The sequence below is a fragment of the Medicago sativa genome, chromosome 8 (assembly GCF_051527215.1).
Source record: "Medicago sativa cultivar Bolivia chromosome 8, Bolivia_mono, whole genome shotgun sequence".
Lineage (NCBI taxonomy): Eukaryota > Viridiplantae > Streptophyta > Magnoliopsida > Fabales > Fabaceae > Medicago > Medicago sativa.
In genome coordinates, this window is record NC_140756.1 from 91,079,242 (window position 1) to 91,093,980 (window position 14,739).

General features: G+C 46.6%; 1 protein-coding gene across 1 annotated transcript; it reads right to left on the minus strand.

The window, feature by feature from the left end:
• Positions 1-3,711: 3,711 nt before the first annotated feature.
• On the minus strand, positions 3,712-4,838 carry LOC146903208 (uncharacterized). The gene is made up of 2 exons (XM_085737215.1): positions 4,112-4,838; positions 3,712-4,019 (listed from the first exon to the last, which is right to left on the minus strand). Exons 1-2 carry the CDS (start codon positions 4,836-4,838, stop codon positions 3,712-3,714), a joined length of 1,035 nt encoding a protein of 344 aa, XP_085593341.1.
• Positions 4,839-14,739: the final 9,901 nt, after the last annotated feature.

Below are 14,739 nucleotides of genomic sequence, written 5' to 3' on the forward strand. Positions count from 1 at the left end.
CCCTCAGGTTCGAATTCAAGGCAAGCAACAACCAAGCTGAATACGAAGCACTGATCGCCGGCATGACCTTGGCCCAGGAAATGGGGGCGGAAAATTTAAGGGCCAAGAGTGACTCCCAACTCATAACCAGTCAGATCTCAGGCGAATATCAGACAAAGGACTCCCAACTTTCCAGATATCTAGCTAAGGTGCAGCACCTCGCCAAACGCTTCGCATTCTTTGAAGCAATTTACGTGCCACGAGAAGAAAACTCCAGGGCAGACTTATTGGCAAAGCTCGCCAGCACCAAGCGACCCGGGAACAACAGGACCGTTATCCAGGAGGTGGTCGCCGCTCCCAGCACGAGGATTGAAGAAGTCCACCACATCACCGAGAACAGAGAAGGCTGGATGGGACCAATACTAAGGTACTTAACCGGTTCGTTCACGCCCGTCAACAGCGAAGAGGAACAAACAGTCAAAAGGCGAGCTTCAAAATTTGTCATAGTTTCTGGCAAGTTATACAGGCGTGGACGAACGACTCCTTTACTACGATGCCTAGGGGAGGATGAGACTCACCTGGTTCTTCTGGAGGTACACGAAGGGGTGTGTGGAAGCCATATAGGGGGGCGCGCTTTAGCTGCAAAGCTTCTTCGAGCTGGATATTTCTGGCCCACCATGCTTCAAGACAGTTCCGAATTCGTCAAAAAGTGTGACAAATGTCAAAGATTTTCAGATAAGCAGCACGCCCCAGCTCAAGAATTGACTTCCGTTTACTCTCCATGGCCTTTCCACAAGTGGGCAGTCGATATCGTCGGACCATTCCCTCTTGCACCAGGTCAACTTAAGTTCCTCATAGTCGGGGTAGACTACTTCACCAAGTGGATTGAAGCAGAGGCAGTCGCCAAGATAACAGCAGAGAGAGTCAAGAAGTTTTATTGGAAAAAGATCATATGCCGCTTTGGCCTTCCGAAATTCATAGTGTCAGACAATGGAACTCAGTTCGCAAGTTCAACAGTGGTAGATTTTTGCAAGCACTTAGGAATACAGACGAAATTCGCCTCTGTAATTCACCCACAAGCAAACGGACAAGTTGAATCCGCCAACAAAGTCATCCTCAACGGAATCAAAAAGAAGCTAGAAGCCGCCAAAAGTCTCTGGGCAGAACAACTCCACGAGGTAAGCACATGTGGAAAATTGAATACGTAAATTCAGAAGGCAATTTAATTTCTCACTCATTCCCATCCTCTTTAATATTATTATGATATAATATGTAAACAATCAATGTAAGCTCAGGTACTATGGTCTTATCACACAACGCCCCACTCCACGACAATGGAAACGCCATTTACAATGGTGTATGGCACGGACGCCATGCTCCCTGTGGAAATAGATACTCCCACTTGGCGACGAGAGTCATTTTCTGAAGAAGGTATCACCTTTTAAGTTTTCTGTTTAAACTAACATCTATGTATGCAGGAAAACCCACCAATCTCACAAGGACTTGAGTTTATAATTTCCTTTTTTCTCTATCAAAGCAAATAACGTAGGTTTGGCAGTCAGCATGGATATCATTGATGAGGTCAGAGAGCAAGCTCACATCAGAGAGTTCGCCGCCAAACAGAGAGCAGCTCGCCGCTACAACTCCAGAGTAATACCTAGAGAGATGAAGGAAGGCGACCTGGTTTTGAAACAAGTCGTCGCCCCAACCAGGATAGGAAAACTTTTCCCAAACTGGGAGGGACCGTATCGAATACGGGAGAAGTGCAATCACGGAGCATACAAATTGGAAGAGCTACGTGGAGAAGGAGTACCTCGTACCTGGAACGTGGCTAATCTAAGACACTACTATAGTTGATTTTTCTGTTATTTATATTTCTATCACTAGTATTTCCAACAAAAATGATGTATGCGGATGCAACACCAAATGTTATCTTTAAACACTATTAATATTACGGGGTTTAGGTAGCACTCTTTTCCCCTGCAAGGGCAGGGGTTTTTAACGAGGCGCCTATTCCTTTCATATATCTTGTCTGCTCGCCACTGTTTATTTTTTCATTACAGATAGAACTTCGTTGACCACCAGAGATGAAGAGAGGTCCAAAGGACCTGCGAGCCCGTCAACCTTTAAGCAAGGCTCTGAGGGGTCTCGCCAAGTCGAAATAGTCAACCTTTAAGCAAGGCTCTGACAGAATGAAGAGAGGTCCAAAGGACCTGCGAGCCCGTCAACCTTTAAGCAAGGCTCTGAGGGGTCTCGCCAAGTCGAAATAGTCAACCTTTAAGCAAGGCTCTGACAGAATGAAGAGAGGTCCAAAGGACCTGCGAGCCCGTCAACCTTTAAGCAAGGCTCTGAGGGGTCTCGCCAAGTCGAAATAGTCAACCTTTAAGCAAGGCTCTGACAGAATGAAGAGAGGTCCAAAGGACCTGCGAGCCCGTCAACCTTTAAGCAAGGCTCTGAGGGGTCTCGCCAAGTCGAAAAAGTCAACCTTTAAGCAAGGCTCTGACATAATGAAGAAAGGTCCAAAGGACCTGCGAGGCCGTCAACCTTTAAGCAAGGCTCTGAAGGGTCTCGCCAAGTCCAAGCAGACTCATTGACCTTGGGGCAAAAACTCGCCTAAAAAGAAATTAATGTAGGCCCCAAAACCCTCAAAGCGAGACGGCGAACAGGATCTGAACCAGACCTCTGAAAAGTTCACTTTCGAAATAAAAAATCTACGTAAATGAAAGACCGCCAACTTCCGTCCAGGAAGCCCTAAAGGTAATTTACGTAGAACCCCGAAGGGGTTATGGCAGTCGCCCAAGCAAAGATCGCGGAAATTCAGCTAACACAGCAGTAACCTTATAAAAGACCCAATAAGACCAAACAAAGTCAAAAGGTCGGCAACCACATCAAGAGGGCAACCACGCAACGTATAAACAAACAAAACAAATAGCAGGCCGCGACAAATGCAATCATCAAAGTGCATCATAATTTAAAGAGAGTCATACAAAATCCAAAGAAAAACCAACATCAAATTGTTCACAAAGGCGCTGTAATAAGCCGCCATAAAGTTACAAAAAGAGATGACATAAAAATGGTCGAGACTGGCAGGAATCACTCATCATCAACGAACTCGCCATCAATGATCACCTTAAAAGGGTCGAGCTCTTCCAGTTTGGCCTCAGGATTGAAGAAAAGCGCCTGCTCCTTAGCACGCCTAAAGCCATCATTAAAATAAATCGCAAGAGTTCGCCTCCCTTCATCTACGGCCGCCTCCGACTTCCCTAAGGCAGATTTAGCCACATCCCTCTCCGCCTCCGCGGCCTCTTTGGCCTTCCTTATCTCTTCCAGAGCATCTTCGGCGGCCTTTTTATCCCTCAACGCCTCCTTCAGGCGGCCATCTAGACCAGTGGACTTGTGTTTCCATTTCTCAACATCCTCAGCCGCGTCTTTATATTTTTTCTCCACCGAGTCCTGCTTAATCTCCAGGCAGTGAGCCAGCAACAGCGTCCTCAAGGCGGCAGAGCCAATGTCGGCTACCAAGTCGCTACACTTGGCCTTCACCCCAGCCTCGACATCGACCTTTGCAAAAGGCACTTGTTCTTTCAGGTACCTGCAAGACACCAAACATTAACGGCGTAATGAGTCAACTCTCAGACAAATAAAGAAAATCAACTAGAAGACGACCAAAAGAAAAAGCATACCGACGAATGTCGAACTCAGAATGCCAGAAAGACTCCATAACTTCGTCGTTCAGCGACGTCCCGCAACTTCCTTCCCAGACGGAGGGCGACCTCCAACACCCTTAGCGCCTCGGGACGTCCTCGCCTTCTTGGACGAAGGAGATTCAACGGCAACAACGTTCGGTGCCCCACCAGCGGTCTCCAGATCCTCCACCTCTATAACCCCAGCGTCGCCCTTTCCAGTAGGCTCTTTGCGTTTTAGCTTCCTTAAGGAGACACCCGCCGGGCTGCTGGACACATAGCCGTCCGGGTTCTTGCTCTTCTCGACCTCGGCGAGATACTTCCTCATCTCTGCTCCAGTAAGGGGCAACATCTCCTCTGAAAAGAAAATCAAAGTACAAACCAGTAAGTAACAACATGTGATAATCTTTGAAATGAAGCCTAACATAAGTAGTGAAGAAAACACTCACGTAAGTAAGCATTCAGACGAACCATGTCGCCCTCCCTATTTAACAGTTCGTGAATATTGAGTAAAGGGGCCTCCTCCAAAAAGTCCACGAGAGCACGCTCGTAGGGCGACATGGCCTCACGAACGTATCCTTTCACAGCCAAAGGAGCGCTGGTCCACCTAAGTGGAAACTTGGGTACCCCATTCACCAACACAGAAGATGTAGAGCATTCCGGAGCGCCCTGTACTCTAACAAATGTATCTCGCCACTCTTTCTTGAAGTTACACGCATAAGTAGGAAACAGCCTTTTTCCAGAATGGGCCGAAATAGAGATCCACGTACCCTTGTTAACGTCTCTGGTCCCATAGAAGTGGAAGAAGACGCCCACCGCAGGCTCGAAACCCAGGGACTTGCACAAAACCTCGAAGGCGCGAATAAACGCCCAGCTGTTAGGGCGTATTTGGGTGGGCGCCACATTGAGGAGCCTCAAGACGTCCATCTCAAAGGGCGTGAAGGGAATTTTCACGCCAAACTCCTCCAAAAACGCGGTATAGACGAAGTACGATTCGTCGCCCTCGCCCATCATCTCCTGATCACACGCGCGCTCGTCAGGATCGCAGGACAACAAAACCACGTCCTCCTCTCGTCCAGTTGCAGAGATGTTAAACTTACTCCTGAAGCTGTCAAGAGCAGAAACATCAACAAACAAGGACTCTTCCAACCGTACTTCCTCGGCAAATGAAGCCATTTCTGTTGACCTAAAAGCGTTTTCGTCTCCGACCAACTCTAAGGGAGCCTGAAACTGACGAATCTCCTGGCACTCGTCCTCCTTATGAATCGGCCCTGAAGTGGCAGACAAAAACACACAATCACTATCGCTGCCCGAATTGGCGCTAGATTCACTAGATAAATCGCTAAACAACTCCTCCCCGAATAAACCATCATAGTAAATATCCCAGTTTATTATCCCATCGGGACCAGTGGCATGTTTCAAGCATTCCTTCCTCAAACGGTTTTTCTCAATTGGATCAATGGGTTGAACCAACCTTCCTTTCTCGTCACACTCCCTAATCAACACCATACCTAAACCCGGACTCTCACGAAGCGTAACAAATAAAGTAAAGTTTGAGAGGGGTTAAGGAAATGAAGAATACCTGTGAAGGAAGAATTGAAAAGTCTGCTGAAGTCGCCTAAGCCCGAGGAGAATTAAAAGAAGGAAGCTTGATCACTGCAAACGAAGCAAAGAAATGAAAACAGGTGAGAAGCCAAACACGTCCTTTAAAAAGGTAAGATCGCCTCGAGAAGCGTGTCAAGGACGATTGAGTGGAACAACGCCACGGGATCATGACACGTGGCGACCATCGGGGACGAGGAGAATACGTAACGTTCGGAAGGCGAGCTAGCATTGATCGCCCTACGGAAAACCTCGCCATAACTCCAAGCAGGACCCTACGCGTAAATCGGTAAACGCCCGAAGCGGGCGTTCGCCCAAGGCTGACGTCGGACGCATTCATCACTTCGCCTCTTTCCAAGACTCGTGCTTGGGGGGCTGTGGACCGCCAAGATACCCCTGAAGGGACTTGGGTGACCTCCAAAGGTCCACTCCTATGTCATCGCCACTTCGCCTTGTCCCAAGACTCGTGCTTGGGGGGCTGTGGACCATCATAATATTCCTAAGGGCTAAAGATCCCTTCATAAAACCAGGGCGACCCCCGTAAGGGCCTAGACGCCCTCCAGAAGGAAAACCCCTTCGTGAAGACCTGGGCGCCCTCCGTAAGGGCCTAGGCGCCCTCCAGAAGGGCCACCAGGCCCAGGCGCGCCTTCCAGAAAGGCGCCGCCTCACTTACTCTCTAGAACCCTCCTAAAATCATCAAAAGTACGCCAATACCCCTGTTCCTTGGGGACCAAGCAACCAAAACCCAAGCCCATAAGCAGGCTATAAATAAGACTCTTGAGAGCGGTCTAAAGGCATCCAATAATCAGTCTAAAAACCCTAATACACGATTCCTAACCCTAGAATCCTTACCGTACTTTTGCTTTAAGCAAGGCTCTGACAGAATGAAGAGAGGTCCAAAGGACCTGCGAGCCCGTCAACCTTTAAGCAAGGCTCTGAGGGGTCTCGCCAAGTCGAAATAGTCAACCTTTAAGCAAGGCTCTGACAGAATGAAGAGAGGTCCAAAGGACCTGCGAGCCCGTCAACCTTTAAGCAAGGCTCTGAGGGGTCTCGCCAAGTCGAAATAGTCAACCTTTAAGCAAGGCTCTGACAGAATGAAGAGAGGTCCAAAGGACCTGCGAGCCCGTCAACCTTTAAGCAAGGCTCTGAGGGGTCTCGCCAAGTCGAAAAAGTCAACCTTTAAGCAAGGCTCTGACATAATGAAGAAAGGTCCAAAGGACCTGCGAGGCCGTCAACCTTTAAGCAAGGCTCTGAAGGGTCTCGCCAAGTCCAAGCAGACTCATTGACCTTGGGGCAAAAACTCGCCTAAAAAGAAATTAATGTAGGCCCCAAAACCCTCAAAGCGAGACGGCGAACAGGATCTGAACCAGACCTCTGAAAAGTTCACTTTCGAAATAAAAAATCTACGTAAATGAAAGACCGCCAACTTCCGTCCAGGAAGCCCTAAAGGTAATTTACGTAGAACCCCGAAGGGGTTATGGCAGTCGCCCAAGCAAAGATCGCGGAAATTCAGCTAACACAGCAGTAACCTTATAAAAGACCCAATAAGACCAAACAAAGTCAAAAGGTCGGCAACCACATCAAGAGGGCAACCACGCAACGTATAAACAAACAAAACAAATAGCAGGCCGCGACAAATGCAATCATCAAAGTGCATCATAATTTAAAGAGAGTCATACAAAATCCAAAGAAAAACCAACATCAAATTGTTCACAAAGGCGCTGTAATAAGCCGCCATAAAGTTACAAAAAGAGATGACATAAAAATGGTCGAGACTGGCAGGAATCACTCATCATCAACGAACTCGCCATCAATGATCACCTTAAAAGGGTCGAGCTCTTCCAGTTTGGCCTCAGGATTGAAGAAAAGCGCCTGCTCCTTAGCACGCCTAAAGCCATCATTAAAATAAATCGCAAGAGCTCGCCTCCCTTCATCTACGGCCGCCTCCGACTTCCCTAAGGCAGATTTAGCCACATCCCTCTCCGCCTCCGCGGCCTCTTTGGCCTTCCTCATCTCTTCCAGAGCATCTTCGGCGGCCTTTTTATCCCTCAACGCCTCCTTCAGGCGGCCATCTAGACCAGTGGACTTGTGTTTCCATTTCTCAACATCCTCAGCCGCGTCTTTATATTTTTTCTCCACCGAGTCCTGCTTAATCTCCAGGCAGTGAGCCAGCAACAGCGTCCTCAAGGCGGCAGAGCCAATGTCGGCTACCAAGTCGCTACACTTGGCCTTCACCCCAGCCTCGACATCGACCTTTGCAAAAGGCACTTGTTCTTTCAGGTACCTGCAAGACACCAAACATTAACGGCGTAATGAGTCAACTCTCAGACAAATAAAGAAAATCAACTAGAAGACGACCAAAAGAAAAAGCATACCGACGAATGTCGAACTCAGAATGCCAGAAAGACTCCATAACTTCGTCGTTCAGCGACGTCCCGCAACTTCCTTCCCAGACGGAGGGCGACCTCCAACACCCTTAGCGCCTCGGGACGTCCTCGCCTTCTTGGACGAAGGAGATTCAACGGCAACAACGTTCGGTGCCCCACCAGCGGTCTCCAGATCCTCCACCTCTATAACCCCAGCGTCGCCCTTTCCAGTAGGCTCTTTGCGTTTTAGCTTCCTTAAGGAGACACCCGCCGGGCTGCTGGACACATAGCCGTCCGGGTTCTTGCTCTTCTCGACCTCGGCGAGATACTTCCTCATCTCTGCTCCAGTAAGGGGCAACATCTCCTCTGAAAAGAAAATCAAAGTACAAACCAGTAAGTAACAACATGTGATAATCTTTGAAATGAAGCCTAACATAAGTAGTGAAGAAAACACTCACGTAAGTAAGCATTCAGACGAACCATGTCGCCCTCCCTATTTAACAGTTCGTGAATATTGAGTAAAGGGGCCTCCTCCAAAAAGTCCACGAGAGCACGCTCGTAGGGCGACATGGCCTCACGAACGTATCCTTTCACAACCAAAGGAGCGCTGGTCCACCTAAGTGGAAACTTGGGTACCCCATTCACCAACACAGAAGATGTAGAGCATTCCGGAGCGCCCTGTACTCTAACAAATGTATCTCGCCACTCTTTCTTGAAGTTACACGCATAAGTAGGAAACAGCCTTTTTCCAGAATGGGCCGAAATAGAGATCCACGTACCCTTGTTAACGTCTCTGGTCCCATAGAAGTGGAAGAAGACGCCCACCGCAGGCTCGAAACCCAGGGACTTGCACAAAACCTCGAAGGCGCGAATAAACGCCCAGCTGTTAGGGCGTATTTGGGTGGGCGCCACATTGAGGAGCCTCAAGACGTCCATCTCAAAGGGCGTGAAGGGAATTTTCACACCAAACTCCTCCAAAAACGCGGTATAGACGAAGTACGATTCGTCGCCCTCGCCCATCATCTCCTGATCACACGCGCGCTCGTCAGGATCGCAGGACAACAAAACCACGTCCTCCTCTCGTCCAGTTGCAGAGATGTTAAACTTACTCCTGAAGCTGTCAAGAGCAGAAACATCAACAAACAAGGACTCTTCCAACCGTACTTCCTCGGCAAATGAAGCCATTTCTGTTGACCTAAAAGCGTTTTCGTCTCCGACCAACTCTAAGGGAGCCTGAAACTGACGAATCTCCTGGCACTCGTCCTCCTTATGAATCGGCCCTGAAGTGGCAGACAAAAACACACAATCACTATCGCTGCCCGAATTGGCGCTAGATTCACTAGATAAATCGCTAAACAACTCCTCCCCGAATAAACCATCATAGTAAATATCCCAGTTTATTATCCCATCGGGACCAGTGGCATGTTTCAAGCATTCCTTCCTCAAACGGTTTTTCTCAATTGGATCAATGGGTTGAACCAACCTTCCTTTCTCGTCACACTCCCTAATCAACACCATACCTAAACCCGGACTCTCACGAAGCGTAACAAATAAAGTAAAGTTTGAGAGGGGTTAAGGAAATGAAGAATACCTGTGAAGGAAGAATTGAAAAGTCTGCTGAAGTCGCCTAAGCCCGAGGAGAATTAAAAGAAGGAAGCTTGATCACTGCAAACGAAGCAAAGAAATGAAAACAGGTTAGAAGCCAAACACGTCCTTTAAAAAGGTAAGATCGCCTCGAGAAGCGTGTCAAGGACGATTGAGTGGAACAACGCCACGGGATCATGACACGTGGCGACCATCGGGGACGAGGAGAATACGTAACGTTCGGAAGGCGAGCTAGCATTGATCGCCCTACGGAAAACCTCGCCATAACTCCAAGCAGGACCCTACGCGTAAATCGGTAAACGCCCGAAGCGGGCGTTCGCCCAAGGCTGACGTCGGACGCATTCATCACTTCGCCTCTTTCCAAGACTCGTGCTTGGGGGGCTGTGGACCGCCAAGATACCCCTGAAGGGACTTGGGTGACCTCCAAAGGTCCACTCCTATGTCATCACCACTTCGCCTTGTCCCAAGACTCGTGCTTGGGGGGCTGTGGACCATCATAATATTCCTAAGGGCTAAAGATCCCTTCATAAAACCAGGGCGACCCCCGTAAGGGCCTAGACGCCCTCCAGAAGGAAAACCCCTTCGTGAAGACCTGGGCGCCCTCCGTAAGGGCCTAGGCGCCCTCCAGAAGGGCCACCAGGCCCAGGCGCGCCTTCCAGAAAGGCGCCGCCTCACTTACTCTCTAGAACCCTCCTAAAATCATCAAAAGTACGCCAATACCCCTGTTCCTTGGGGACCAAGCAACCAAAACCCAAGCCCATAAGCAGGCTATAAATAAGACTCTTGAGAGCGGTCTAAAGGCATCCAATAATCAGTCTAAAAACCCTAATACACGATTCCTAACCCTAGAATCCTTACCGTACTTTTGCAAGTACAGTTGGCGCCGTTGACGCCGGGTTTTATTGACAAATGGTGGCATGCTACGTCAGGGTCCATCCCTGGCATTTCAGATGGGCTCAGGGCTCCGACTACCGTCCTTGCAGGTTGTAAAATGAGAATTGCACAAATCCAACGCCCGGTGAAAGAACTCTGCTCGGTAACAGTTCAAAGTGATTCTGCTCCTGTATCCGGCAAACAATTTGAGATGTTCCGTGCTCGTGAAGGAATAGCAGTCAAAGAGAGACCGCCTAGGAGTGGGTTATGAAGACGCTTTCGTACACGAAAACACCTCGAGCATGGCAGAGCTTGACGCCGACAAAGAACATTGTGTTCAATGCGGTACGATAACACAACATGGTGATTTCTACTCCCCTGAAGCCATCTCGTATCAGGTACTATTGTTCCATTTAATTTTGTTGAGCACTACTTTTGACAAGGTACTTCATCTATTTTTCTATCTTCATCGGTGATTTGGGCCAAGATAGCACTTATTCAATTAGTTTCAAATTTTTAAAATAATCATGTCCCTACTGTTTCTTATTAATTGTGGCGGCACGGTTCTGCTTCTGTTATATGATAAAGAAAGCTTAGTTGTATTAAAATTAATACTTCTGTTAAAAGGATTGTAAAAGCTAAAGGAGGAGACTTTTTAGTTGAAGTATAGTTGTATATTCCAAGTAACTATTTGATTTGATTTCATGCCACTAGTTTAAATTCATAACATCTAACATATACCGAATACAAGTGATGAGTACCAAGCAGGAACTACACAATAATATGACGATATTGAATGATCAAAGATAAGCAAACAGAGAAGAAGCTTGTTGTTGTCTCTCTCAACGACCCCGGAGGAGGTTCGACGCATAGGCAGAAAATCAAATAGAAAATCAAATAATGGAGCACGACATGCTTTCAATTTTTATGAGTGAAATTCTCACAAATCCAGGTAATCTTGTTACAATTCGATATACTGAAATGTTATATATATATAATTTGGTAGAAAAATTTGGTAGTAGAATGGAATGATATCATTTATCTCCTGACTATTTTGTGGCACATATATACATAAAATGTGGACAACCAACGACAAAGCTACATCAACAACAACAAACAACGATCGGGAATGGGCGTTTAGTTCCAATTTAATAAGAAGTAGGCGAGTTAGTAATCTAATAAGAAGTAGGCGAAGAAATAGGATAATAAACTATATTATAAAATGAATTCTCATTAGGAAAATTGTTGAAACTACTCTAGGTACCCCGTGGCAGAAAGTAAAGTGAAGTAAAGTTAAAAGGTCACATGTGAGGGTTTCTGGCGAGGAAAGCCTTGGTATTTAAGAGGTCCGAGTGACCCACCTCTCTTTCCTGGGAACCCCTTCCATGTACCATTTACTTTGCAAACTGAACTAAACTGTTTAGTAAAAAATATAGATAAAGACTAGTAGCACTAGACCCACATAGAAGAATGAAGATGATCAGAAAATTTAGTTCCAACTTTATGGGAGGAAACAAAGGCATACAAAATAAAATACCAAGCAAATTAGAATTCAAGTTAGTAGAAAGAAGAGGAGGAATATAAAATAAAAGAACGAAGTAGGCGAGCTAGTAAGGAAGTAGCGGGAGAACTTGGTTTCCAATCTAATAGAAGAGGAAAAAGGTTTAAAAAACACAAGATAATCATATAAGAAGATTAGCAGTAGAATAAAAAATGTAGGAAGGGGAGTAGAAAAATTGGGCGAGTTAGTAAGCGAAGACAACGAGTAATTAGTTCTTATTAAGTAGGATGATGAAGACGCATTTAACTTTATATTTCAGGTTAATACGCATAGCCTGTCATCGTCTTAAAACTTTCGTATATAAGCTGTGTTTATGATGTCATAGAATTCCTGACAAATAGAGGTGAAAGGGGCTAACGTGACTTGCTAAAATTCATCGCGATCCACTAAATAATCGTGAGCTATCATTATGTATCATTCATAAGTTGAAGACAACATGGTAAATACCCTTGTAGTAGGTGGAAACTCGATTCCATATTTACGTTCGTAATTGTGTTTATGCTACATTGCTCCTTGTTGCTATTGTTTATTACTTAGAAGAACTCGGCCTTTGTTATAAAATCAGTTTGAAAATATGTTGGAGAAGGACAGAGAATAGTTACTTCCCGTTGAAAATAATTGCATATGATTAAAGACTCCTTTATTTATGATACTGATTACTTTGGAAGCGTGGAAGAATTATTATATTTCAGATAAATCAAGGATAAATATTAACAAGCCTGCCGGAGGCTAGATGAACGAAAGAAGAGAACTCACCAAACAAACGCGCCATGATGCAAGCAATGGTCTCGCCATTAAAAACATAAAGATGAAGCACGAAGTTATTCTAACCTTCCTCAAGCTTTGAGATTTGTTTTGCAGGTTGTTAACGAGGCACCTTTTCCTTTCATATATGGTCTTTGTTCGTCTTCGTTTACTTCTCATGACAGATAAAATCTCGATGTCCACCGAATGCTCGCCAAATTGAAGATAGATCCCAAGGATCTGCGAGCCCGTCAACCTTTAAGCAAGGCTCTGACAGGGTCTCGCCAAGTCGAAAATAGTCAACCTTTAAGCAAGGCTCTGACTAGTCAACCTTTAAGCAAGGCTCTGACCAGTTGAAGATAGATCCCAAGGATCTGCGAGCCCGTCAACCTTTAAGCAAGGCTCTGACAGGGTCTCGCCAAGTCGAAAATAGTCAACCTTTAAGCAAGGCTCTGACTAGTCAACCTTTAAGCAAGGCTCTGACAAGTTGAAGATAGATCCCAAGGATCTGCGAGCCCGTCAACCTTTAAGCAAGGCTCTGACAGGGTCTCGCCAAGTCGAAAATAGTCAACCTTTAAGCAAGGCTCTGACTAGTCAACCTTTAAGCAAGGCTCTGACCAGTTGAAGATAGATCCCAAGGATCTGCGAGCCCGTCAACCTTTAAGCAAGGCTCTGACAGGGTCTCACCAAGTCGAAAATAGTCAACCTTTAAGCAAGGCTCTGACTAGTCAACCTTTAAGCAAGGCTCTGACAAGTCGAAGATAGATCCCAAGGATCTGCGAGCCCGTCAACCTTTAAGCAAGGCTCTGACAGGGTCTCGCCAAGTCGAAAAACGTCAACCTCTAAGGAGAGGCTCTGACGGGGTCTCGCCAAATCAACATCGCCCGCAAATTAGGCACCAAAATACTAAAGCGACAATCGTAGTAGTTACGCACGATCACGCATACGAATTAAGCAAATAAACGCTGATATTGAACAAAGCAATTTTTCATCACACATAATTCAAAGTAATAGCTCAAAATATTGGAATTAAGTTATCAAGCACATATTTAGTGTTCGGAAAGGCGCTTCATAAATCCGCCGAAGTTAACATGACGGCCATTGACGAGTAGTGGAAAAACAAGGAGTTTGTAGCTACACGAAGCCGCCACTAGGCATCCTCCTTTGAACAAAGCACGCCCAAGACAACCATAAGTCACAAACCATCTCGCCTTGTCCCAAGACTCATGCTTGGGGGGCTATAGGGACCAGTAGAGCACAAGTACGTACACCCTCGGAGACTGATACAGCATTTTGTGATAGCAATGCTCCAAAAGTTCAAGACGCATGTCTACCCTCGGGATCTCCGGAAAAATCCAAAGTCGCCTTTAAAAAAATCCTTCGAAGTAACAAGCCATATGGCAGGATTTTATAAGCTCATCACTTTGCCTTGTCCCAAGACTTGTGCTGGGAGGCTGTGAACCGCCATAATCTTTCTAAAGACTTGGATAACTCCCAGACAGTCATTTCTCCCGTCATCATCACTTCGCCTTGATTCCAAGACTCGTGCTTGGGGGGCTGTGGACCATCAGAATAACTTCACTGAGACTTAAACAAGGACTACGGGAACCCCTATACGAAATACCTATCTAAAACAGATCTACGCAAAACAGCATAAATCATCACTTCGCCTTGTCCCAAGACTCGTGCTTGGGGGGCTGTGAACCGTCATAATATTCCTAAGGGCTTAGACGCCCTCTAGAAGGGCTCAGACGCCCTCCAGAAAGGCTGCCAAGGTCCAGGCGCGTCCTCTTAAGGATGCCGCCTTCCTTAGCTTCCAAAAGCTTCCAGAAACCGCCCAAAATACATAAATACCCATGTTGCTTGGGAGCCAAGCAACCGAAACCCAAGCCCATAGCAGGCTATAAATACTACTCTTGAGAGCATTCTCAAGGCATCCAATTATAAGTCTAAAACCCTAGAATCCTAGCATTCCTTACCGTACTTTTTGCAAGTACAGTAAGGATTCTAGGGTTAGGAATCGTGTATTAGGGTTTTTAGACTGATTATTGGATGCCTTTAGACCGCTCTCAAGAGTCTTATTTATAGCCTGCTTATGGGCTTGGGTTTTGGTTGCTTGGTCCCCAAGGAACAGGGGTATTGGCGTACTTTTGATGATTTTAGGAGGGTTCTAGAGAGTAAGTGAGGCGGCGCCTTTCTGGAAGGCGCGCCTGGGCCTGGTGGCCCTTCTGGAGGGCGCCTAGGCCCTTACGGAGGGCGCCCAGGTCTTCACGAAGGGGTTTTCCTTCTGGAGGGCGTCTAGGCCCTTACGGGGGTCGCCCTGGTT